Here is a 24,774-nt window from a genome sequence, read left to right on the forward strand (position 1 = left end):
GGTTCGCTGAGGGTCTATTGGAATGCGGGGAGAGAGGCAAGTATATCATTTCCCTTGAACTGAAATCTTCATCCCCCTTCTCCTCCACCATTCTTCTCCTCCCCTCGTCCTCTATTCAAAATGCCACCCCTTAACGCGTTCTTTGAGGACGCTATCCGCATCACCCCACAAGGCAATAACAAATACAGCGCCCATCTCCGCTCAGAATGGTGCATTGGGACCGGTACCTAGCTCTCCCGTTATTGATGGATATTCCCGAAATGCTAAATACTACTTGCAGTTCCCCATGGCGGCTACACAGCAGCCGTGTTCTACAATTTAGCCCAGATACATTTCGCGCATGCCCATACTAAACAATACGACGCTCCCGCATCCCCAATCTCCATTCAACTCTCCTTCCTTCGCCGTACAGCCACCGGCCCCGCGACACTGGAGGTCGAGGATGTAAAGATCGGCGCTCGAACGAGTACAATCCACGTCAAGCTGCTCCAACCATCAGAGAAGCAACCAGATCAGCTCCAAGTCAATGTCGCCGGGTACATCACCGTTAGCCCGCCCACGGCAGAGGTAGGCATTAGCGCGGCGACGGGGTGGACACTACACCCCACCCCAGCACCCGGCTCGCTCGCAGGTGGGAAGGTAGACTTGCCCGCTCTCGGGCGCACAGGAAATGACGGCGCATGGACAAAGCTCAACCCGCCGTTCCCCGAGTTCCGTCGCGCTGCTGCACAGCTAGAGCTCTACGGTCCCGGGACCGGCAAGTCACAGCGGCAGCACACAGGGACCATGGCAGTCGATCAGTGGGCGCGGTTCCGGCCAGGCGGCGACCAGAGTGGTCGCTGGACTGACGCGGCTGTTGCCTACCTGGTCGACATGTTTCCTATGGCCCTGGATGGCCTCGATACTATGTCTGCGACTGCCGTGGCCAAAGCTAAGGGCGAGCCCGTGTCGGAGCAAATGGCTAAATTCTGGTATCCGACTGTCACACTGAACATCGATATGAAAAAGCGTTTGCCGGCCGGGGGTGTCGAGTGGCTGTATAGTCGGATCGTGACTAAGGTTGTGCGCGATGGTCGCACAGATTTGGATGTTACGGTGTTGGATGAGAATGGGGAGGTTATTGCGCTGAGTACACAAGTTGGACTCGTGGTGAGTGCAAGTCGGAATGTTGGATCGAGGAAGCTGGATAAGTTGTAGATATTTGTCTCGGTTACCTAGATCATTTTGTTGGGGTAGATGGACTGGACGGATGTACATTTGCATGAATATAGATCCGGATATATATCTTCAGCCTCGGTAGACCCCTCGCCTGGTACTGAGCGCCTAGGTGGAACAATCTTGGCAGACGAAAAAATCTTCAATAGTCTCTGCGATGATGATCCTGCCATAAGAGATTTCTCATGATGCTGACTTGTCTAAGTAGGTATAATACTCACACTCGCACCTATATGTACATTGCGAGCCCATCACCACTATACAATCATAGCTATATCCAGAGGTTTCCTTTGAAGTTCCCCACACGTAGGTCTATAACTTCTGCTGCCCCTCCGGCGTGACAATCCAGAAAGCCATCGCATCAGCCTTGACCACTTTCCGTTTCGCCCACTCAAGATGGCCCCCAGCGCCTGCCTCATCCTCCTGGACAGCCTGCGCCCTAACCCAGAACTTCCGCCCGATGCGCGCAACAACCCGGGACCGGACAACCAGTAACTGCGGCGTCGTCACGGGCTTCTTATACCGCACATCCAATTGCACCGTAAAAATCTTCGGGCGGGGGTTTTTGTCCACGGGCCCCGACGACGGGGACACAGGCGCAGTGTGATGCGCCGCCACGGCGAGCGACATGGCTTCGTCAATCATGGTCGCAACGACTCCGCCGTGCACGGTCGATGGATGTCCCGCTATTCCTGAGCCTCCAAGGTCATATATCATTACGATGTCGGCGGGGTTTGCTCCGGGCGTTGGAGTTCCCGCGGCAGCGGCATCTTGCTTTGTTGCGGGGAGCCATGTCGGGGGTTGCGACTGCGGTGCAGCAAGTTGGCGGCGTTGGAGGGTGAGCACATGTGGAATGGTAGACGGTGTGGCGATGGTGCCGCCGAAGAATCCGTCTTCACCGCTGGGCTTCGGACGCCGTGAGTCTGTGGGGATGGCTATGTAGTCCTCCGAGGAGATGAGAGAGTTGGCCCATTGGGAATTGCGGAAGTGGGCGACGGTGGAGTCTATGTCGGCCATCGTAGTCCTCAGGGTCTATACAGGTCGAAACCACAGGAGGGTGACTTGAAGAAAATTAGGGAGTTATCAGGTTTTCATTATTCTATCATTGATCGTCGCCTGCGCCGGCGATCTCTCGGATGGACCTCGGCCGCCCCAATCGGGTAATATGGTTATTTATCACGTGAGGATGAGCCATGAAGCGCGATCCGTGAATTGGCGTGACTGCGGATCTATCTGGCCATTTATATTGAATGGAGATCGTTGAGCGATTTATACCATGTGTTTCCGATCCCGCGGTGATCTGTTCCAGGTCACAAGCATGGTCTTACTTGGGTATGTATTCGGGATGACAGCTGCAAGGAGGTGCGCTCCTGGTTGGTGAGGAATTTGGTCCTGGAATGCAGGAGGTGCAAAAGCAGCCCCGTCCAGACAGGCCAGGAATACGACTCTCAGTGAGAAGCGCGTAAACGAGGAAGGGTCAGAAATTATTTGGGGGGACACAGAAAAAGATTGTATAACTCGAGGATATTGGCCGTCGATGATATAGTTCCACAAGTCAATGATCAGGAAGATTGACAAATCCAAAGGAATCAAAGGACATCTCGCGCGTCAGTCCCCAAAATTCAATCGATCGGCTTCGCGGCCCTAGGCCATGGACTTCGAAAGGGCCCGAACGTAGCATTCGCGAAGCCTCGGGCAACAGTCATAGGGACATAGACAGGAAAAGTGTCCCTGGGAAGCTTCTGGGGCCACTGGTATGTGCTTTCCCCGGCGGTTACCCTGGCACCTTCCTTTTTCCCTGCAGAAGCTTCATTAATGTAGGGTGCTGCACGGGCAGCGCCTACCGTTCCTGGCTTTGTTTTCCTCAACTTCTTCACTTCGTCGTCGCGTATTGCTTCTTCCTCTCTTCCCCCATCTACCTCCCCCTTGTATCTCTCTCACTTGAGCTCCAATAACCACTTCCAACATGCTCTTCTCCATCGTGCTCCTCTCTACCCTCGCTGTAACTGTCCTGGGCAGTAACTCTACTTACACCCTCCCCGCGGGTTTCAACATCGGACTGGTGAAGCCAGATGAGCTGAGTATGTGGACCACCCACTGTTTCTGAGGGACAGTGCTGACTCGATATCAACAACGACAGACTCTTGGTGCCAGGGACAACGCAATGAGTGTCCCTCGATTTGCAAGGGCGCGACCAGGCAAAACACCTGTGAACCCGTACGTGCTACTGTCCCTCCGTTCGGGCGATCGGATCATACTGACAATACTCACAGAGTACCCTGAATTTCAACTGCATCTGCGCGGACGGAAGTACGCCCGATGTTTCCCCGTACATCCAGACTGTGCCCTTCTATGTGTGTGAGGAATCTTATGGCCAGTGCATCGCCTCCCACCCCAACGACATCCAGGGCCAGCGAGCCTGCAAGAAGGCCGCCACCTGCGGAAGCAAGAATGCCAGCGCTGAGGATACCACAATGAGCTCATCCACCACCGCGGCATCCACCACTCTGGCTATGGCTACTTCCACCGACTCCAGCAAGACTTCCTCGTCCTCGGTGGCAGCTGCGAGCACCACCACCAACGCCGCTGTGACCCTGGGAAGCCTGGAGGGCTACTCGACTGGTTTCATGGCCACCGTCATGTTCCTCGCTGCGCGCCTGTTCCTCTGAGGGCTCTCTCGACGTATTTCACATCGCCTTCGGAGTTAGTTCCGTTTGGTGTCATTCCGCGTGCAGATTTTCGTATCCTCTTATTTCAGCGCGATGACGAATGGTCGATGGTCAATGCCCTTTGAATTCTTGATTCCCCGTTCCTGAACGCTTCCAGCTGCGTTAATGTTATCCCTTTATCTATGAGAATTCGCGCATGTCCTTCCTTGTCTCTTGGGGGTGTTCGGAGTGTCTATCTGCGCTGGCGAAAATAGAGCAGACTGTGGCTTGAATAAACCCCCATTCAGTGAATGGTGCATGTTCTAAACTTGTCGTAGAGTAATTTCACGAGCATTCGTGGTGGAAAGGGTAGAAAATGGCGAGTAGTTGGGGATGGTCGACGCCGTCCCTTGCTGTCCGGGCAGGTCGGTGTTCCTTTCGCCAAGACTTTTTGGCACACACTGAAATTTCTCAACTTATCGATACGACTCCACCATCAAAGAACCTCTCTCCTTCCCTCCCCTTCTCCTCCCACCACCACCCCCCCACCCTCAATCATGCCCGCTCCGACCAACACCCTCCTCATTGAGGGTTCCTTCTCCGAGCTCGCTGAGGAGTTCGCCCAGTACATCGACACCCTGCGCAAAGAGGGCAGCCTCCAGTCCGAGATCGCCCCGCTCCTTGAGCCGATCCGCCAGCAGGAACAATCCGAGGGCGAGCCCGACCTCAAGCAGCACGATGAGGTCCTGAAGAAACTTGTGGGGGCTGCGGCCGTCCTGAACGGTGCCCCCGAGAAGGGTGAGTTGGGATACTGTGCGGATTGAATATTGAATATTGCGGCGGCGGACAAGGGAAAAAAAAGATATCGCGCCAAATATTCGACAAGCCGCCCAGCAATTTCTTCAAATGGATACAAGAAAACTGACTCGGAGTGCAAATTTGACAGAGATCATCCCCTCCTACAACCTGCTCATCCACCTCATCCACCAGTCGTCCGACACCGACGTGTTCCTCCCTCGCATCTGCGCCTATCTCGCTAAGCCCATCACCACCTCTCCTCAATTTGGCCCGACCCTGGCTATCTCCATCCTCACCACCATCTTCAACACCCTGTCCAACGATGATTCCAGCCGGTACCACGTTCTGTTGGCCATCGTGGCCGTGATCCGTCAGTCTGGGTCTGGGTACGCCTTCGAGGCCCTGAAGCCCAAGCTTACCACACAGCTGCCCACATGGCTGTCTGCATGGGAGCTGGATGATGAGGAGGCACAGAAGCTGCACCTGGCAATCGCTGATGCCTCCACAGCTGCCGGTGATGACGGCCTTGCCCAGTCGCACGTCATGCAGGCTCTGCAGCTCATCCCCGCAGCCGAGGCCAGCAAGCCCGCCGCTCGCGATCTGGCCGTCCGCGCTCTCGCCTCTGCCCTGCGCCGCCCCGCTGTCTTCGACTTCACCCCTCTGACTGCCTCCGATGCCGTCCAGTCGCTGCGCTCCAGCGACAGCACTCTCTTCGAGCTGCTCGAGATCTTCACCTCGGACACCCTCGATGCCTACGAGGCCTTCGTCTCCGCCAACCCCCTCGCCTCCATTTCCGGCGGCGTGCTCGCCGAGGCCGCCGATGCCCTGCAGACAAAGATGCGTCTCTTGACCCTCACCTCGCTGGCCTCCGGCACCCCCTCCCGCTCTCTCCCCTACGCCACCATCGCGTCTGCTCTGCGCGTACCCGCTGAGGACATCGAGGTGTGGGTGATTGACACGATCCGTGCTGGCCTGGTCGAGGGCAAGCTCTCTCAGCTCAAGCAGGAGTTCCTTGTTCATCGCGCCACTTACCGAGTCTTCGGTGAGAAGCAGTGGGCTGAGATTCAGGGTCGCCTGATGGTCTGGCGCCGCTCGCTCGAGGGCGTTCTGGATGTCATCCGTTCTGAGCGTGAGCGCTTCGCCCGCGAGGGCATGCAGGCCGCCGTGGACCAGGAGGCCGCTGCGGCTCAAGGTAAGAACGGCGACAAGGCCCGCTTCGGCGACCGGAGGCGCATCCAGCAGCCCCAGCAGGCTGCGCAACCCCGCGAGGTTGAGGCTGTTGCCGAGTAAGCCTACATTAGCCTCTTCGATGAAGCTGGGTTGATTTGCGGAACTACAGCATTGGAGTAGGTGTTTTCTGCGGTGGAGTGGAACAAAAAAGCTCTCAGAACACAAAAAATCTTTCTTCTTTGCGCTAATAGAGGGGAGACTCATGGTTTTCTTCTTACTCTTCTTGATTTCCTTTCCCCACCCCCTTTTATCCCTCATGCATTTATATTTTCTTTTGTCTTGGTCAGTTTGTAGGGATGGATATACTGGCCCTCTCCTCCGTTGATATTGGGATCCCCACGAGTCATGTCATGCCTGTGTTTTGCTCTGTTTTTTTGTTGTCCCGGCGGGATGACGTTTTGTTCTTATTCCCTGGTCTCTGATCAGAATCACAATACTTCTAGATGATTTTTCTTTTCGAGTAGAGCTCGTTCGTACTCTCCTCACATCCGCCTGTCATCGTACGACGGTCGCGAAACTATCCTAACCGTGTTGTTGCGACTTCCCAGGCCCAGCATCAGATACGCTATACAGCACGCCAACGAAGTATGCCAGCATTCTATTGATCTAATTACTTTAAGCTCCAACCAAATCCAAAAAGAGTGGCTCTGTATGTCCCAACCAGTAACATCCACGCACACCATATCTACACGAACGCAATCCAATTTAACGAGGGTGCACACCGCGTGCCTCAATACCCTTCTTCACCTCCGCATAGACCTCCTCCACAGAGCCCGTGGCCTTAACCTTGACCACCTTGCCCTTCTTCTCAAAGTCATCCACAACAGGCATGGAGGTCTCGACAAACGTGCGGAAACGCTTGCGAATAGACTCCGCATTGTCGTCATCCCGACCACTCGTCTCCCCGCGCTTCAGGAGACGAGCCTCCATCACGTCCTCCGGGCAGTCGAGGAAGAGGACGACCTCCGAGGTGCACACGGTCTCCTCGAAGAACACGGCCTGGTCCAGCTTGCGCGGGAAGCCGTCGATCAGGAACCGCGCCTTGGTGCCCGCGGGCGGGGGGTTGTTGTCCAGGGAGTCGCGCATGGCGTTGGAGAGCAGGTTGACCGTTACCTCCATGGGCACGATCTTGCCCTCCGTGATGTATGTCTTGATCATGGCGCCGTACTGGCTGCCCTCACGCAATTGCTCGGCGCGGAGCAGGTCGCCTGCGGAAAGGTGGACGAAGCCGTAGTCCCTGACGAGGTTCGCGGACTGGGTGCCTTTGCCGCTGCCGGGGCCGCCCAGGAAGAAGACGACCGTCACCTCCTGAGTGGAGAAACGGGGGCCGGTGGTGGTTGTAGAGGTGGCCATTGTGGAGTGGGAGGATGGGGGATTGAATTGCAATCTGTCCGGAGGAATTGAGAAGAGCAGCGTTGTTGTGTTTGGTGGGCGGCGGTGAAATAAGAGAGTTTGAGGGGGGAGGGGCAGAAGCGGTAGCTGCGGGACCTGGACGCTGAGTGCAGTAGTGCTAGTGCGAGGCTGCTAGGCGGTTCGTACCCTGCAGATCTAGTTTGAGCGTTGCGGTGCCTGGCCGGTACGAGACTTCACCAGGAAAATATATGAGCCTGAGCCGATGGCAATGATGGTGAGAATCGGCAGGATCTTGAACTGCGAGCGGTCGTTCTGCGGCGCGGACGACGGGCGCTGGGGCGGCGACGACTTTGGGGCGGTGCTGGACAAGCGCTGGGGACCGGATAGTCGTGCAAGGGAGGTAGGCGTGAAAGAGGGCTTGGAGAAGACTCCGGATGCGAAGCGGCGGGCGACAGCTAGCGACATTGAGGTGGGTGGTGAGGGTTGCGAGATGCGATGAAGAAAAGGAGTGGCCGGAACCGGACTAGTTGCGGATCTGTATAGCAGCCGCCGTGGAGAGAGACCCGACGCAGCCAAGTAACACCTTTGCGGCGTCTCCCTCCGATATTGGAGATAGTCCACCAATGGCTTTGCTTGACCTCATTATTCCAGCCTATCGCATCCTCGGTGCGTTGTCTGGAGTTTTCTGGTCCATTGGACCTCACCTGTTTCGTCAAGTGCGTGGGGACGGTCTTGGTCAACCTTGCTCTAGTAGTGTACCCCCTCAGACATCAGTTACACGCTGCCAAGCGCTGGATTGACCCAATTATCATGACTCATGGGATCTCTGGTAAATTTCATGAAGTTTTCTGGTCGATCAAAGCTCGCTAACATCATTAACGTGCATAGGGAACGTCCCCGTCGCAAGCAAGTCAATAAGATTTAGCGTAATTCCATCTAAGCTTGAACATCTCTCTCCAGTCGCTTTATCCAATTAGACAGCCTCCAGTATCCTTGTGAGTTGACTTCTGTTCGATTGTACCGGGCTAACCCCTCCAACCTGCATAGGGTTTACAAATAATGCTCATGTGGCTGAATTTACGAAGACAACAATTCCCAGAACTTCATATCAAGCCCCCGTGTTCTTGACCTATTAAAGATTTATCCGCTACTTTCTTCAACCTTTAGATTTCCGAAACCCTTCCTTTGGTTAGTGGGCCTCCAGCCCGACATCTCTAAGGCTAACAACTAGTGGAGTAGCATCGGGACTCCTCATCGTCCGCAAAAAAGCCTCCTTACCTGGCATTGACAGCTCCTCCATTCTTCGATTGATCCAATCAAAGATTACTTTATTTTCAAATGCCACGAGGAACTGAGGGCAAGTTCGATAGACAGTCATCTATTTTTAACAGGCTCGCGATTCACATCCACTCCTCGAATACCTGCTACGAATCAGAAGACAACCGTACAACACTTTCAGCTTATTTATATTGACTACAATTCACTCTCTGAGCATAACAATACTTAATTGGTCATTAATACAGTGTCAGGGCGTGAAAAGCAGACTCGATTGCCTGCTATACTTCCGATATCAAGCATGTGGTTGGGTCCTTCCCTTTGGGTCCAATCCCACCGCTGACTTTAGCCCTTCAGTGACGGCTCAGTATAGCACTGCGGCCATAGCAGCAAGAAGTCACCTACCTTCCAATATTTCATCTCTTATAAAGCCCAGAGTCATTCCCCTGGCTTCACATCTTCCCCTCCGTCTCTTTCAAACTATCCCTGCACCATCACCAGCATCCTGAGTCAAGTCGAATGCGACTGGCTCTCATCGTCTGAATTACACCGCACTTCGGCAGCCGAGAAAGCTCGGTTCGCAAAGTTCATCCTCCCTGTTCGCCCGCGTCTGTCTCACAGCAGTCGAAAACATGTCTCTGCCGCTGTACGAGCAAGCCAGTGACCTCACGGCCATTCCCACTACCGAGTGGGAATGGTCTGCAAAGGCCTCTGCTGGGCTGTCAAATGGCTCTGGAAGGAGCGAGGAGGTCGGTGAAAAGGATACCGCTCCCTCCCAGTGGGGCATTCAGTTCCTCCCTGGTGAAATTCGCCAGATGATATACAACTATGTCTGCCTTCACTACCGCGTGCAGATCCAGCGTGCTCCCCGGAAGCAGGTCCCACCTGTCCCAAAGGTGGATGAGGAGACCGGCGAAATTCTCATCATGGTGAATTGGAAGAACTCAGAAGTCTTCAAGCTTACTCACCGTAAGCTGCCCGCTCGCGTCAAGAGTACCCAGGAAATTGACGCTGGAGCCCCATCCGCCTTCGCTCCCCCGCTGAACCTCATGCTATCATGCAGGAGTATCCACGATGAGGTCAAGCCTTTCTTGTACAAGCATACCCAGTTTGTCTTCCATTCAACCCGGGTTCTCAACCGCTTCCTGAATTTCACTAGCTCGGAGATCAAATCGGTGGTTCACCACATCGAGGTGACGCACACCATGTATAACGACCCCTTTGACCAGGCAAATAAGAAATGGAAGACCAAGAGCGACAACGCCTGGATGAAGACCTGCCTCCGCTTGTGCCTCGAGCTTCCTGCACTGCAGGTTTTCCACCTGGAGCTCGGCGTCTTTGATAGCGCTGCTGAACTGCGAGTCTGTAATCCCTGGTTCAACCCCTACCTGGGTCTCTGCTTATTCCACAATATGCATCACACTCGCTGGCTGGACCTAAACGTGCGCGTCCTCCAGATCCCCACCGAGGGAAGCCAGTTCAATGAATACGTCCACAGCCTCGTGGCAGACAGGTATGCAGAGGGCGATCTCGACAGCGAAACCGAGGAAATCATGGACGACCTAGGGCTATACCGGCAACGGCCCGCAGTGTACAAGACAGAGGATGGTGTGCTCACAAAGCGAGACCTCAGCATTTCATGGTTCAACTGAATGTTTGTGCTGGCGTTTGCACTTCTATGTGCGTTCAATGATGACGTGAGAGTGAGTGCGAAAGAGAGAGATACCCTTTCGCCTAGTGTTTGTATGGAGCGAGGAGGGAGATCTGAGACGAAATGGGGATAGAAGACGAAACACAATTTACGAAAGTGGATGTACAACAGCGGCTTAAAGAAATGCTTAGCTGAGCAACCTAGGAACATTTCGAAGGTTTACCTACCCTTTCATTAACATCTAGAGATTCCCAGATTAGACGTAACCAATGCCTCCCGGGGAAGAGGTCGACCCAGGTATTCGGTCTGTTCTCCACGCCACTTTCGAGATGGCTTTATCACCCCACCTAATTCATACTTCCTTCGGGGGCCTTTGAGGCAATGGAAGATAAATCTACTTACTAGATATGTAGATACTGCAAGCAAGACGATATTTGCTGTCACACCATTCTAACTCTAAGTATACAGTGGAGCGGACTTGTTAACACATTACGACTACCAAGTATTGAAATGGACAGCCCACAAGCAAGCCAAGAAACCAGTGTAACTAATCATATATCAAACACATTAAGATAACATCATTTCTCTTATAAGTGTCCAGTTAGCAGTCTCAACGGAAAGAAAAGCCAAATAAAAGGCCGCGCCTACGAAAAAAGAGGTAGGCGCCAAAGTAGAGGCGGTACAAACGAGTCACATTTACAGCTCATACAGTTATAGTTGTGAATCCATCTTCCACGAAGATACTCATTCTCAGTGCCCTTGCCCTGCCCATGACAGGTGTTTCCTTCTTGCCAAGTCGCCCATGCAGTCCGCACATAGATCCAGGAATACAGCCCCTGGCCTCGGTTTCAAGTGGAGTCTGCTATATGAAGTGCGATAATAGTTAGAATTGTGGCCACATCCTCATCTGGGGTTAGTTGCCTCTGAAGAAGTGCATTTTTCCAGAACATAGTGTCCTCTATACTACCAGTGCGCTGACAGTGATGGCGATTCTCATTTGCATCCATGGGATTCAGACTAAGCATCTGAATAGTAACCTATGAGGTTCTATACCTCTTACCGAATCATTCGGTCCTACCTCTATCTCCATATAGTGCTAGCTTCGTGGACTCTATGCTCGAGCGCATGGGCTCACCTCAAGAGATTATCACAGAGGTTGTTTCAGTCTTTTACGGACGTAACTGAATCCATTGTTCCGGGCAAAATCTAGCGGAGCTCTGTGGTTGCTGGTAGGGAGAGTAGCTTGATTAGATCCAACGCAGACAATAAGGTGAGTAAGATGAGTGGTGATGTGATGGAATGAAGAAGAGGTGGCTTTTGAAGCCCTGGCTAACGGTGTCTCAATATGACAAGGCCGTGATCACCTTTGTCCGAAAAATTTTATTCATTCTGTAATAGAACAAAGGAATAATGTCAAAATATATATCGAGTCAATGCCCTGTGTATGCTTCGCCCGGGCGCGCTCGTGTAGGTAAATGCTCAGATGTAAGGGATAATTCTACGCAAATAAGCGCCTGCCATACGAGGATTATGTCCGCTTGAAACAGGTTAATAATAAGTCGATACTTTTCGGGCAACAGTTCAAGGAAATTCTACGTTGGCACTCCAGTGCGACCTTAGTTGGATGTGGATATGATTGACTGGCTACCCTTTGTCGTATTGTGCTCCTACAGAATTGCAGAGGTACACTAAGACCTGCATCCGCAGCTAAGAATATTTATCCTGCCAGACCGGGAGTCTCCGATCGCTAGGTATGTCCGCTAAATGATCATGCCACTGCCCTCGGTATAACCCGCTTTACTTCATGACAGGCTCATTCCTACAGTTCTACAGGCCGTATCTGCAACACCCGCATCCAAAATGGAACTTGAAACAAACGCCCACGGTGATTTTACTGGGTTGGGGGGATAACCGTTATTTCTCAATTTTGAAGCTGCATGCCGAGAAATGTCAGATGTGATGTGCTGCATGCAAGTTCTATCCGCAATAGGCTAATCGGTCCGACAGTACCCGCGCCGTTCACGCCTGCTTCGGCATTCCAGCACCGAGCTTTCCCTCCACCGCCGCCCGCTCAAAATCGCGACAGCAGCAAAAACAGGGCGCTGTCCAAATCTACGCGCGACCGGTTCATGGAGCGTCTAATATTGCGGCATCTGAACATTCTAGGTTCACATTCGGTCTTGGTTCGGACATCTGAATATCCAAATACTGAGATCATTTACAGTAGAACGTGTCGAAGTGTAACTCTCTTGGCAAACTGCTGTTGAGCCGAAACTTAGATAGAGCTCTCTACGTGGCTGGTATCTGTTTTGCTCTATTTTTGCGTGTCCAGGCGGCCAATCTCCAATATGGAAGGCGTATCTACAACTACAATCAGGGGGCACAAGGACGGCGCGCCTCTAGTTAGCGTGTTGCATCCGGCCGAGTCGGTAGGGCAGAACATCATGATCCGCTGCAAGCGTAGGGCCTCCGCCCAGAAGATTCACTAGTTCAGTTTAGTTTACGAGGTGCATACGACTTCGGCCGAAGCCCGGTCAATCGAACGCACCATGTGCGGAGGGTAATCAGGCCTTAAGGGGGGGGGAGAGGCTACAGCGTATGGAGCGGGCGTCATTCATGGCTTGCCGGAAAACTGCCGGGCCAAGAGCGTAGCCAGAGTCGCCGATCATCCCAAAACTGGGGAATTAGGTTAGGGCCAGGAGCAAAGATCAAACGGCAATGAAGCATCTTAAATTTAGGGTTCCGAGCCGTCCACGGGACCAGTGAATCGGGAAATAGATGAACGTAGTCGGAGCGGTGGGACCGAACCGTATGAGCCGTCGAGAATGACTTAAGTTTGGGACCAGGCCAACTGGGAAGGACGCCGAAGACGCTGGCCACTAACGGGCTGCTCGCTGGTTCGTGGGAGGCTCCGTGCGGTCCCTGAAGGGTCCACTTGGCGCCGCACGCCGAGTGCCAAACTTTATAATCGCTTTTCCTAATGACGGGATTGTCTAAAAAGGAGATTGCCTGACTGTCGGCCAGGTGGATGCGGGACGCTGCTTTAGCTATGCATTTGATATCACCACTTTTCTTTTTTTCCTTCCATTTTTTGTTTTTTTTTTTTTTTTTTCGTGGCTTCTCTTGGTCTTCTCTTTTGGTAGTATCGCCGAGATTGTCATTGCCCATTAGTCATGTACCACGCGTACTTCGCATGACCCTAGCTTATTGTGACCGAGTCGCGTTCAGGCGCTGCTGCACAAAGTGAAGCACGTCCATGTTGTATCGGAAAATATAGAGAAAGTGAGCAAGGTTGTCCGGCGGCGGGATTCGGAAACAGCAGGTCGCGTCATCCTCGTCGCAGTAGCTTCTCAGCGAGGCTGCGTATGCGTCGCACCATTCAGGATGGATGCGTGGATAGATCTACATTGTGGGCGGATCATTAGATTGCGGTTTTTGGTTCTGCCCGGACAAACCCCAGACACCAGCCGGAAGTACCAGCCGGAAGTCTCGGGCGTGGTCAAATTCAAGAGAACGTTGTGACCGGGATTTGACTGCTTGACTTACCCCAGTTCCGTCAGTGCACGTCCCGACGCTGTACGGAACCCCGGGGACAAACGTCTCTTCGCCATAGGATACAGCCGCGATCACTAACGTCAAATTTGGCTTGGTGTGGCCGCGATCAATGAGTTTGCGGCGTGGACTTACCAGTCCTGTTGTACCGGGGCTCCAGTGCGGAGACAGGGAAGAGCCACTGCGAACTCGTCCCGCAAAGTCCGTCCATCATGACCACTCCGCCCTATGGTGGGAGCAATAAGGTTTTCTCAGCATGGTGGATTTGAAATAGGGATATCCGTACATACGAGGGGTTTGTAAGGGGAAAAGAAAAACAATACTAGCCACAAACTAGGAGGCAAAATGGATAGACACTGAAAACCCCCCGAAGTAGTCCTGTTGGGGGTCTAGATCCATACAGATCGGTGAATGAACGAGATGGAAGAGGCAGGCATATAGTCTTCCGAATCCAATAGACCAATGAAAAGCCCACGTACCAACGAGTACCCATGGACGAAAATTTTGGAGTTCGGACAACTCGCTGCATAGTACCGGATATACTCCTGCATGAGAGAAGCGCCATCGGCGGCGGCGATTCGATGGTCGTCCACGCCGTGCTTGTACGGCAGGTCGACGCTACTCGAGCCCGGAATCAGCTGCAGGATCAGGTTCTGGACAGACACCATCACATTCAGATGATCGCCAGGCCCTTGTCCCCGAATGAGAATGGCGTGGACACCTGTGGCGCAACGCTCTGGCGGGACTATTTGAGCCAAGCACGGCTGGAGTCCGTGGAGAAAGAAACCCAGCAGGAGGGGATTCTGGAAGGACTTGACGTGCATGGCGAATGGAATGCTATCCGCTAATGGTGGGAAGTGGGGGTGGGATTGATTATTCGGGACAATGGGCCTGGAACGATCTACGGAGCTGTCGCGACGTATTTAATGTGGTGGAGGACTGGGAGGAGAAGATAGGGGGCTGTGGCAGGGATAATATCACGCTATCGGGTTGCAGCTACGCCTATTGATGATAGTTTAACAATTGGCGAAGGAATGGTGTGTAGGAGAGTACAGTCTTATATTATCCGGGTGTGCGACAAGGGGAAATTGCGAACTTGACATGGCGGAGAGTAGAAAATGACGGGATACGCACGAGCACGAAGGATAAGCACATAGATCCGGAGATTGGGATCGGCACTACTTCTCGGCATTGGCCAGGCGGAGGGTTATCGATAGATGCGTCGGCTTCCCTGACCGATTGGAATGTAGCGCATTGGCCTCAGTGATAAACAGATGAGAAAAAAGAGAGATTTTGACGAGGAGAAAGCGAGGCAATGGACGGCATCTCCCGTTCCGAGGTGATTCAAGAGGAGGCCAACCCAACTATCGAAATGGACTAGAGAGGGATAGGTATAGTTGCTATTGTGAGGACTACATGAAAATTGAGCGGATATGCTGAATATTCAGCGGAAGCATCCCTGGTTCAGCGCAAACCTAGTCGGCGACCCACAGCATAGGTTGGGTGGTCTACAAGGTTAGTATATACAATATCGAAATATTTTCTTGCGATGATGATAGACAATCATGATGGAAAATGGCCTCAAGGTTACACCGACGAGCGGTTCTCGACCGCACAACCGGCGTGCGAGTTACCCTCCTGCAAGGCTACGTTGATAAGCGGAAAAGTCATCCTCGTGGCGTATGACAACCCCCCGGCCAGGCACATTCTGTACGATCGGCACGGTAGGCTAGTATAGTGCGAATAACTGCTGAAATATTATTCTTCTGGTTATTTCCCTTTATCGACACTTCCAGCCCCCCAAGGTAGCTTCCATACATCCAGACCAACTTGCATGAATCCGTGCTCCCCTCTCTTTACATATTGGTTTCGTCCTGGGTAGACCCGCCGAGACACATCCACTTACTCCTCTCCCTGCAAGTGCTACGACTTGGACATCATTTCGCGGACCGCATCGCCTAGCTCACCGATCACCAGCCCAGACCGCGGAATGGTGTGACCCTTGCCCGTGTCGAAGAAAATAGCCGTGTCAGGGTCACAGACGTTGTAGAGAGCGTATGCGCCGTGTCGGAAAGGATCTGCTCATATAAAATAAGAAGGAAGGCGGTTAGTTGGGAATTTCGACAATGCCAATCACAGAAGATGAAAGAAATAGCTCCGCATGCAAGTATCATACCATTCGCGCCCACGACGTGCAAGGAAGGCACGTCGATCATATCGTCAACTTCGTCCGCGAGGATAATCCCCTTCTCCGGGTGGATTGGAGGCCAGCCTGTGATGAACATCGCGCACTTGATCCGTCGTTCGCGTCCGCTTTCTTGGAGTCTGATTTGCTCGTCTATGATAAGTGTGGCTGCCATGGATGCGCCTTCACTATACCCGATGATGCCTTCAATATCCGGGTTTGCCTCCAACGTTTCGTAGAGATAATTCATTACCTCCCGGCGGTTCTTCCACTCAGCATCACGGTCCCCTATGAGGTCGCGCATCACATCCTCCGGGTTCTGCCCAACTGGAATCTTTCGTACCCGGCTGATCATCGAATCCTCGGCGACACCAGCATCGTCGGCCCAGCGGTAGTGCGGTCCGACGCCAAAATATTCCTCGAACCCTGCGAGTTGGTGAGACATGAATTCCGGACTCCCTTTCTTTTCCACGGCTATCAAGATGGGGTGCATCATACCTGGCGGAGGCTTAATTCGCACCGGACCCTGGATATAGTGGAAGGAAGCAGAATTGTCGCATTCGAGCTCTTTCTGCAGTGGGGCTGGAGCGATCACCCGTTAAAATGCGTGCTACTTCAGACTGTACCCTTCCTCCTCCTGGTGGCTTCTACCTAGCTGGATACTGATATTCTGCGCGAATTAGCATGGTTTCTTCACGCCGGACAGTGCCTCATATCTGGCACCTGCTTCCCACTCACTTCAATGTTGCCAATGGCACCATGGAGACAGAGGAACCGCATTCTGGGCCCTGTGTAGTCTGGTCGGCGTAAATTGCGTATACTTGATATTTGTCCAATGACGGGGATTGCACAACCACTCTTCCTGCGAGAGACAATGGGGAGCGCGCTTTAATAGCCAACACAAGCAGTTAAGCTGAAGAAAAGGTGATACGAAAAAGAAATCCCTTCAGGGGAGCTTGTCAGAACACCGAGTGGTTTCTCCACCGGTCCGGGACTTGTCTCGAGCTCATAAATCAGTAATTCCCTCTGAGCACAGGTGATCGACAGGGGGATCCACCCTGCCGGCCAACAAGGTGAATAAGGCTGGTTAGGGTTGCATGGTCTAAGTCCCAAGTTGCATGGACCCAGAGTTCCTGTCCCTGAATTTTGTGTCTAACCCAAGTGGGCTGCACGGCAGGATAGCCAAAGTTACGCCACCGGCGGCCCAATGTTAATCTCCCATTCTTATCGCCGGGCAAATGAATATTTGGGAAAACAATGAATATTGAGAAAAATGGCGTGAACTTGGTTTGAAAGTAAGATTTGATGGATGAGGGAAGAGGGACTGTTGATCCTCTGCCTCTCTTACAATGCACTGTTTTTTTAGTTTTCTTTTATTTTCTCTGACACTTAAAGTAGAAGGCTCCAGCCTTGTCTATATAATCCCAATGGCTCGTCGGTTCTAGTTGTGGATTCAAGAGACACGAAAAGAAGTCACGGACATTCTTCTATACATTCGTTCTATATCTTTCTCTTCTGGTTCCTTCTTTACTCATATACCCCCTCCTCCATCCATCAGGCCCTCCAAGGTGCCCCTCCTCCTATTCTACTCCCCCTCCACCGTTATACTTCCCCACCTCACCCTGACACAAAACACACGATGAACGGTGCTGTCGCCCCCAATGGGACGCAGTGCGACGGGGAATCCCAGCCTCCGCAACCCATTGCCATCATCGGATACGCCTGTCGTCTCGCCGGTCAGGTTTCCTCGCCCAGCGACTTATGGGAGCTATGCACACGAGCCCGAAGCGGCTGGTCACCCATTCCCAAAGACCGCTTCTCTCACGGCGCCTACCACCACCCCAATCCCTCCAAGCCCGGCACTTTCAACCCAGCCGGTGGCTACTTTCTCGACGAAGACATTTCCCGATTCGACGCCCCCTTCTTCAATGTCACCGTCCAGGAAGCCATTTCCATGGACCCACAGCAGCGCCTACTGCTTGAGTGCTCCTACGAAGCTTTGGAGAGTGCTGGTATACCCAAAGAGTCGCTTGCCGGCCGCAATGTCGGTGTCTTTGTCGGCGGCAACTTTTCGGATTATGAGCTCAATAATTTGCGCGATATCGAGACTCTCCCTTCGTTTCAGGCCACAGGCAATGCACCCGCCCTCCAATCCAATCGGATTTCATATTACTTTGACTTGGAGGGACCGAGTATGACGATCGACACAGCCTGCTCATCTTCTCTGGTGGCCTTGCATTATGCTGTTCAGAGCATTCGAAGTGGGGAATCGAAGGAGGCGTTGGTCGGTGGGTGCAGATTGAATCTTCTTCCTGACTATTTTGTTTCTATGTCTATGTCACAGTGAGTAAGCCTGGTACGTTCCCCCTGAAGCTCAAATAGTTAACGGATTCATCCTTAGATTGTTCAACGATGACGGGAAAACATACTCTTTTGACGAAAGAGCAAAATCTGGATTTGCGCGCGGCGAGGGTGCAGGCGTTGTCCTCCTCAAACCTCTTGACGCAGCCCTGCGCGACAAAGACCCCATCCGGGCGGTAATTGCGAATTCTGGAGTCAACCAAGACGGGAGAACCAAGGGTATCACATTGCCGAACGAACACGCACAAGAAAAATTGATCCGCCGCGTATATCGCGAGGCCAACCTAAACCCAGATGAGTGCGGGTTTGCGGAGATGCACGGTACAGGAACGAAAGCCGGAGACCCCATCGAGGCGCGGGCAGTGCAGGCGGCCCTGGGGGGAGGCCGAACAGCTCGGAATCCGCTTTATATTGGATCGGTGAAGTCGAACGTCGGCCACTTGGAGGGTGCCAGTGGCATTGCTTCCATTATCAAGACGGCCATGATCCTCGACAAGGGGCTGTTGCTACCCAATGCCGACTTCAAAAAGCCGAACCCGAATATCCCACTGGCGGAGTGGAATATGAAGGTCGTCACCTCCACACGGCCATTCCCACGGGGCATGAAATATGCCAGTGTGTCCAACTATGGCTTCGGCGGAACCAACGCTCATGTGGTCCTCCAAAGGCCGCCGATGCCAGAACAGTCGGAGGACGATGCAGGAGTCGAGGGGGATCCTAAGAGCAGGCTGTTTTTGATCTCAGCCAATGACAAGGAAGCCCTGCGCGCGAGAATCCAGGACTTTGGCATCTACTTTGAGCAGCGGCCAGAGGTGTTCGAGAACTCTCTCTTTGGCAACTTTGCGCACACCCTTGGAACTAAGTTGTCCCATCTTTCATACCGGGTGGCACTGTCTGCTGTCTCTTTGGACGATCTGGGCATCAAGATGGCCCAGCTAAAAGTCAACCCGATTCGAGTGCTAGGCGCCCCGACGGTAGCTTTCGTCTTCACCGGCCAGGGTGCTCAATGGGCCCAGATGGGTATTCCTTTGATGGGCGAATACCCAATTTTTGCTGCGGCCATTGAACGCGCAGACCGATGTCTGCTCGATCTGGGAGCGGACTTCTCTCTCCTCGAAGAGTTACAGAAGGATGCAGCAGTCTCCGAGATCAACGCCCCCCACCTGAGCCAGCCGGCCTGCACCGCCCTCCAAATCGCTCTCACGGACCTCCTCCGTTCCTGGGGAATTCGTCCTTCTTCAGTCGTTGGTCACAGCTCTGGCGAAATTGGCGCCGCCTATGCCGCCGGTATCTATGACCTGGAGGGAGCCATGGCACTTGCCTACCGCCGCGGTCAAATGACCTCATTGCTGAAGAGCTCTTATCCGCAGCTGAAGGGCACTATGATCGCCGTCGGAGCTAGCCCCGAAGCTATCAAGCCAATGCTGAAGACCCTAGGCTCTTACGCGACGGTAGCATGTGTGAACAGCCCGTCCAGCGTGACTGTTTCTGGAGATGCAGATGCCATTGATGAACTCGAGGCTGTACTGCAGGAGAAGCAGCTCTTCAATCGGAAACTGAAGATTGGCGTCGCCTACCACTCGGACCATATGAAAAAGGTAGCAGAAGCGTACCTCGCTGCCATTGACTCGATCTTGCCCTCGTCATCCACGACGGCAACCTTCTTCTCGTCCGTTACTGGTGAAATCGCGGAGCCGTCCGATCTAGGCCCAGCATACTGGGTTGCCAACCTGACCTCTCCCGTGCTCTTTGCCGATGCGCTCGCTAAAATGTGCACCCTCGAGGAAAATCGACCAAACCTCCTACTTGAGCTTGGCCCCCACTCCGCCCTGAAGGGTCCCATCCTAGATACTATGAAGAGTCTAGGTTCAACCGCATCAAAGATCGGCTACGCTGCGACAGTACTCCGCAACGCCGACCCCGCGCAGTCCATGCTGAATGCCGCAGGCGCTGTGTACGTGCGCGGTGGAACGCTCAACATCACAGCGATCAACTTCCCTGTGAGCGGTGGCCGCAACCGTTCTTTCCTGCGAGACCTGCCCAAGTACCCGTGGCAGCACGGCACCCGGTATTGGCACGAGGCGCGCATTGCGGAGAACCATAAGTTCCGCGATGGAAAGCGGAATGATATGCTGGGAACGCTGGCTATTTATTCGAACGATCTGGAGCCGACCTGGCGCAACATTGTTCGTCTAGATGATATACCCTGGCTGCGGGAGCACAAGATGCAGGGTATGAACGTATATCCGATGGCTGGATATGTATGTTCCAACGATGACTTCATTCAGTTCTCGAGAGATACTAACTTGGCTTTGATAGTTGGCAATGGCCATTGAGGCTGCACGTCGACGCGCTGAGCAGCACGAGATCTCTTTCTCACAATTCGAGTTCCGCGAGGTGACCGTCGGCGCTGCCCTCGTTCTGACCGACGACGTGGACGCTGAGACTACCATCTCCCTCAAGCCATATGCAGAAGGTACCCGCGGCAACTCGGATATCTGGGATGAATTCCGTATCTCGTCGTGGACCTCTAAGCGGGGTTGGACAGTGCACTGCTCGGGTTTGGTCCGCACCCGCGCCAACAATAAGCAGCAGACATTGGTCGTCAACGTCGCCGAGGCCGAGGAGAAGCACTTCCATTCTCAAATCAACCGGGTCAAGGAACAAGCTACCTACAAGATCGACACGCAGAACATGTATCAGGTTCTCACCGATGTTGGTGCCGGTTATGGGCCCCTCTTCCAAGGTCTCGAGAATGTATTCTCAAGTCCCGTTCACTCATGTGCGGATCTGTACGTTCGGGACACGAAGACCGTGATGCCCAAGAACTTTGAGGCCCCATTGACCATTCACCCCACCTTCTTGGACGCCCTGCTTCACCTGGTCTGGCCAATTCTTGGTCAGGGTCGAATGGCTCTTGAGACGCTGTACATGCCTACGATGATCAAGAACTTGGTCATCAGCGACAAGATCCCATCTGTCCCTGGCGAATTTGTCAAGGCGTGGTGCAACGGTGGACCCAGCCAGGCCAGCCCCGAGCCGACCAAGTTCGACCTTTGGGTGACGCCCCAGCAGTCGACTGAAGTCCTGATCAACATGGAGGGTCTGGTAATGACTCCGCTCAAGGACACTGGTGCAATCCGTCGCGAAAATACCCGAAACCTGTGCTACAAGTTCGAGTGGAAGTCTCTAGCCGACGTTGAGAAGGGGCTGACCCCGGAGATCCAGGAATCCAGTGATCATGTTAATGGCATCAATGGGCACGCTGAGGAGCCTACCAGCGCCTTGGCAAATGGCCATGCTACAAGTGAACTGCCCAATGGCCATACCGATAGCCATCTGACTCTGGATAAGATGCCGCATATCAATGGCAATGGCATCATGAACGGCCATCACCTGACAGATGTCCTTATCACGCAGTTCGGTGAGTCTGACGGTATCGCCGACAAGCTGAACGATGCTATCCGCAAGGAAAACATTGACTGGAAGCCTTCTGTCTCTGATTTCGGGGAGATGGATGCTACTGGTAAGCGCGTCGTTGTCCTTCACACTGGAGCTCACTCTCTTCGCGACCTCACCGCACAGTCCTTTGAGGACATGAAACGGACTTTGCTCAATGCCTCCCATGTCCTTTGGGTTTATCGTCTTGACAACCCCGATGCCCAGATGATCGTCGGTCTTACCCGTAGTCTGCGCTCCGAAACTCTGGCCAAGGTCGCGACTCTTGGTCTTGAGACCGAAGATCTCGAGAAGCCTGCTATTCCGATTACGGCTGCCATGAATGCTATTTGGCCCGCTGACAGCGTGAAGCCCTGCAATGAGTTCGAGTTTCGGGCTAAGGGTGCTGAGTTGTACGTCCCGCGTGCCTTCCCCGACGACGCGGCGGACACTTTCGTCAACAATGAAACTCATGAGATGACAATTTCGTCTCAACCATTCCATCAGCCTGGCCGTCGCTTCAAGCTGCAAATCGGCAACCTTGGTGCCCTGGATACGCTGTACTTTGCCGACGATGTCGTCGATCCCTTGGCTGACGATGAGATCGAGTTTGAGGTCAAGGCCACCGGTCTGAACTTCAAAGATATCGTCGTGACCATGGGCCAGCTCGCACAGCCGTATATTGGTATCGAGTGCAGTGGCATCGTCTCGTCGGTCGGCAAGAACGTCAAGCACCTCACGGTCGGCCAGCGAGTCATGGCCCTGCCGCTGGGTGGTTACTCAACCTACGCTCGCTGCAAAGCCACCAGCGCAGCCCTGATCCCAGAGAACATGTCCTTCGAGGTCGCCGCCACAGTACCTGTCGTGTTCTGTACAGCTTACTATGCACTCTTTGACCTCGGCCATCTGCAAGAAGGCGAGCGAATTCTGATCCACGCCGGTGCAGGTGGTGTTGGACAAGCAGCCATTATGCTAGCGCAGATGATCGGTGCAGAGATCTTTGTGACTGTCGGCAGCGTGGAGAAGAGGCAGTTCCTCATGGCAGAGTACGGCATTGCCGAAGACCACATCCTGTACAGCCGTGACTCATCGTTCGGTCGCGGTATCCGCCGCGCTACCAACAACGAGGGCGTGGATGTTGTCGTCAACTCGCTCGCAGGTGATCTCCTTCGCGAGACATGGGAGTGCCTGGCGCCGTTCGGCCGATTCATTGAAATCGGTAAGGCGGATATCACCAAGAACACCCGTCTCGATATGCTGCCATTCGAATACAATATCACCTTTGCATCCGTCGATTTGACCAAGGTTGCGGCGCGCCGACCGAAGCTGATGAAGCGTCTCTTGGATGATGTTACGGCGCTGATGACCAAGGGCTCTGTGCATCCTGCCCTGCCGCTTACCACATATCGCATCTCCGACCTGGAGATTGCGTTCCGGACGCTTCAGACTGGTAAGGCTATGGGTAAGATTGTGGTTGTGCCTCACCAGGATGATCATGTCAAGGTAAGAAATTATTAGTCAAATATTGGATGGAGCAATGCTAACTTCTCATACAGGCTGTTACGCCCAAGACTGGCTCTTCCCTCCTGAAGGCTGATGCTTCTTATATCTTGATCGGTGGGACTGGTGGTCTAGGTCAAAGTATGGCCAGGTGGATGTCGTCAAAGGGTGCCGGACACATTGTTCTTGTTTCCCGTAGCGCATCAGTCAATGACCAGGTGCGAGCTCTGATTGATGAGCTGGCCGTCAATGGCACACATGTCACCGTCAAGCCCTGCGACGTGAGCAGCCGACAGTCCGTCGAGAATCTCGTCAAGGGGGATATGAAGGATCTTCCTCCAGTCCGTGGTGTTGTCCATGGTGCCATGGTTCTCCGAGTACGTATTGCCCTCAAAAGTTCTACCCCAATCCTCAATCATGCAACTAACAATTTCCGTAGGACATGCTGTTCGAGAACATGACCTTAGACGACTTCCAAGCCGTCATAACCAGCAAAGTTGACGGCGCCTGGAACTTGCATGAAGTCCTCGCTGACTCCCCGCTCGACTTCTTCGTGGCCCTCTCCTCCGTGGCCGGTGTCATCGGCAACCGCGGCCAAGCCGCCTACGCCGCAGCCAATGTCTTCCTTGACGGCTTCATGGAGTACCGACGGTCACAAGGCTTGCCCGGTACATCGATTGACCTGACAGCCGTCCGCGATGTCGGCTACCTAGCAGAAGTCGACAGCAAGCGGCGACAGGAAGTGCTGAACAATATCGGCACAGATGGTATGGACGAAGCCGAGGTGCTCGCCCTGCTCGCCGCCGCAATCACAGGCGATCTGGTTGAGTCGTGCTCAGGCCAGTTCATTGTTGGCCTCGAGCTCAGCACACTTGATCACTTCTGGGCGCAAGACGCCAAGTTCAGCGTTCTGTATGAGGCCGCGAAGGCAGCGCACGGTTCAGGTGCTGGCGGCAGTGGACCCTCTGCCCCGCTGAACGTACTCCTTGCCAATGCAGCCTCCAAGGAGGAGGCACTTCGTATCTGCTATGAAGCCCTCGCCGCCAAACTAGCGCAAATCCTGGTGATTTCGCTGGAGGACATGGATCCGTCGATTACCGTGGCCTCTTTGGGTTTGGATTCGCTTGTGGCGATTGAGATCCGCAACTGGATTGCGCGCGAGGCAAATGCCAATGTGCAGGTCTTGGAGTTGCTGTCGAGCGGGTCTCTGATGGCACTTGCGGAGATTATTTTGAACAAGTCGCAGGTTTGAGTGGGTGATGTAATGCCCGTTGAAGGGGAGATTGAGTATATGTTCTTTTATCCTTGGTTTTATATTTATGTTGATCCTTTGTTATGATAGAAGTATACCTAAGTAACTGCATTGATTTGAATGAATTTCTTCAGCTAGGTCTGGCTCAATTTCTTAGATATATATTTTACTCTTGATGCCAAACATATACCCGGTGGGGATGCAAATCGTATATTGCGCCAAGCTAGCCTCAAGTGGGACTCACAGTTAAACTCTTTGATGATCCACCAGACTGTCTGCAGATTGGAACACCATGAAAGACAGCTATCACAGGGCG

At 53.4% G+C, this 24,774-nt stretch overlaps 10 protein-coding genes across 10 annotated transcripts; 5 read left to right on the forward strand and 5 right to left on the reverse strand.

The window, feature by feature from the left end:
- Positions 1 to 120: 120 nt before the first annotated feature.
- N7482_005399 (thioesterase family protein) lies at positions 121 to 1,197 on the forward strand (the record flags this gene model as incomplete). Its single annotated transcript, XM_056687524.1, has 2 exons — positions 121 to 223; positions 281 to 1,197. 2 exons carry the CDS (start codon positions 121 to 123, stop codon positions 1,195 to 1,197), a joined length of 1,020 nt encoding a protein of 339 aa, XP_056543079.1.
- A 330-nt stretch (positions 1,198 to 1,527) lies between these two features.
- N7482_005400 (PaaI family thioesterase) lies at positions 1,528 to 2,232 on the reverse strand (the record flags this gene model as incomplete). The annotated part of the gene is made up of 1 exon (XM_056687525.1): positions 1,528 to 2,232. One exon carries the CDS (start codon positions 2,230 to 2,232, stop codon positions 1,528 to 1,530), a length of 705 nt encoding a protein of 234 aa, XP_056543080.1.
- Positions 2,233 to 3,181: 949 nt separating this feature from the next.
- Positions 3,182 to 3,884, forward strand: N7482_005401 (uncharacterized protein; the record flags this gene model as incomplete). Its single annotated transcript, XM_056687526.1, has 3 exons — positions 3,182 to 3,296; positions 3,356 to 3,432; positions 3,489 to 3,884. The coding sequence occupies 3 exons, from the start codon at positions 3,182 to 3,184 to the stop codon at positions 3,882 to 3,884; spliced, it is 588 nt and encodes a 195-aa protein (XP_056543081.1).
- A 536-nt stretch (positions 3,885 to 4,420) lies between these two features.
- Positions 4,421 to 5,951, forward strand: N7482_005402 (PCI domain protein; the record flags this gene model as incomplete). Its single annotated transcript, XM_056687527.1, has 2 exons — positions 4,421 to 4,661; positions 4,810 to 5,951. 2 exons carry the CDS (start codon positions 4,421 to 4,423, stop codon positions 5,949 to 5,951), a joined length of 1,383 nt encoding a protein of 460 aa, XP_056543082.1.
- A 645-nt stretch (positions 5,952 to 6,596) lies between these two features.
- On the reverse strand, positions 6,597 to 7,244 carry ura6 (uridylate kinase ura6; the record flags this gene model as incomplete). Its single annotated transcript, XM_056687528.1, has 1 exon — positions 6,597 to 7,244. The coding sequence occupies one exon, from the start codon at positions 7,242 to 7,244 to the stop codon at positions 6,597 to 6,599; it is 648 nt and encodes a 215-aa protein (XP_056543083.1).
- A 195-nt stretch (positions 7,245 to 7,439) lies between these two features.
- N7482_005404 (uncharacterized protein) lies at positions 7,440 to 7,709 on the reverse strand (the record flags this gene model as incomplete). The annotated part of the gene is made up of 1 exon (XM_056687529.1): positions 7,440 to 7,709. One exon carries the CDS (start codon positions 7,707 to 7,709, stop codon positions 7,440 to 7,442), a length of 270 nt encoding a protein of 89 aa, XP_056543084.1.
- Positions 7,710 to 9,151: 1,442 nt separating this feature from the next.
- N7482_005405 (uncharacterized protein) lies at positions 9,152 to 10,171 on the forward strand (the record flags this gene model as incomplete). Its single annotated transcript, XM_056687530.1, has 1 exon — positions 9,152 to 10,171. The coding sequence occupies one exon, from the start codon at positions 9,152 to 9,154 to the stop codon at positions 10,169 to 10,171; it is 1,020 nt and encodes a 339-aa protein (XP_056543085.1).
- Positions 10,172 to 13,374: 3,203 nt separating this feature from the next.
- Positions 13,375 to 14,546, reverse strand: N7482_005406 (uncharacterized protein; the record flags this gene model as incomplete). The annotated part of the gene is made up of 5 exons (XM_056687531.1): positions 13,375 to 13,572; positions 13,626 to 13,658; positions 13,717 to 13,799; positions 13,858 to 13,948; positions 14,202 to 14,546. 5 exons carry the CDS (start codon positions 14,544 to 14,546, stop codon positions 13,375 to 13,377), a joined length of 750 nt encoding a protein of 249 aa, XP_056543086.1.
- Positions 14,547 to 15,645: 1,099 nt separating this feature from the next.
- N7482_005407 (Serine hydrolase FSH) lies at positions 15,646 to 16,687 on the reverse strand (the record flags this gene model as incomplete). Its single annotated transcript, XM_056687532.1, has 4 exons — positions 15,646 to 15,800; positions 15,899 to 16,489; positions 16,559 to 16,577; positions 16,646 to 16,687. 4 exons carry the CDS (start codon positions 16,685 to 16,687, stop codon positions 15,646 to 15,648), a joined length of 807 nt encoding a protein of 268 aa, XP_056543087.1.
- An 859-nt stretch (positions 16,688 to 17,546) lies between these two features.
- N7482_005408 (type I polyketide synthase) lies at positions 17,547 to 24,458 on the forward strand (the record flags this gene model as incomplete). The annotated part of the gene is made up of 5 exons (XM_056687533.1): positions 17,547 to 18,250; positions 18,309 to 20,529; positions 20,588 to 23,209; positions 23,263 to 23,583; positions 23,646 to 24,458. The coding sequence occupies 5 exons, from the start codon at positions 17,547 to 17,549 to the stop codon at positions 24,456 to 24,458; spliced, it is 6,681 nt and encodes a 2,226-aa protein (XP_056543088.1).
- Positions 24,459 to 24,774: the final 316 nt, after the last annotated feature.

The sequence above is a fragment of the Penicillium canariense genome (assembly GCF_028826845.1).
Source record: "Penicillium canariense strain IBT 26290 chromosome Unknown utg000003l_segment0_segment0, whole genome shotgun sequence".
Classification (NCBI taxonomy): Eukaryota; Fungi; Ascomycota; class Eurotiomycetes; order Eurotiales; family Aspergillaceae; genus Penicillium; species Penicillium canariense.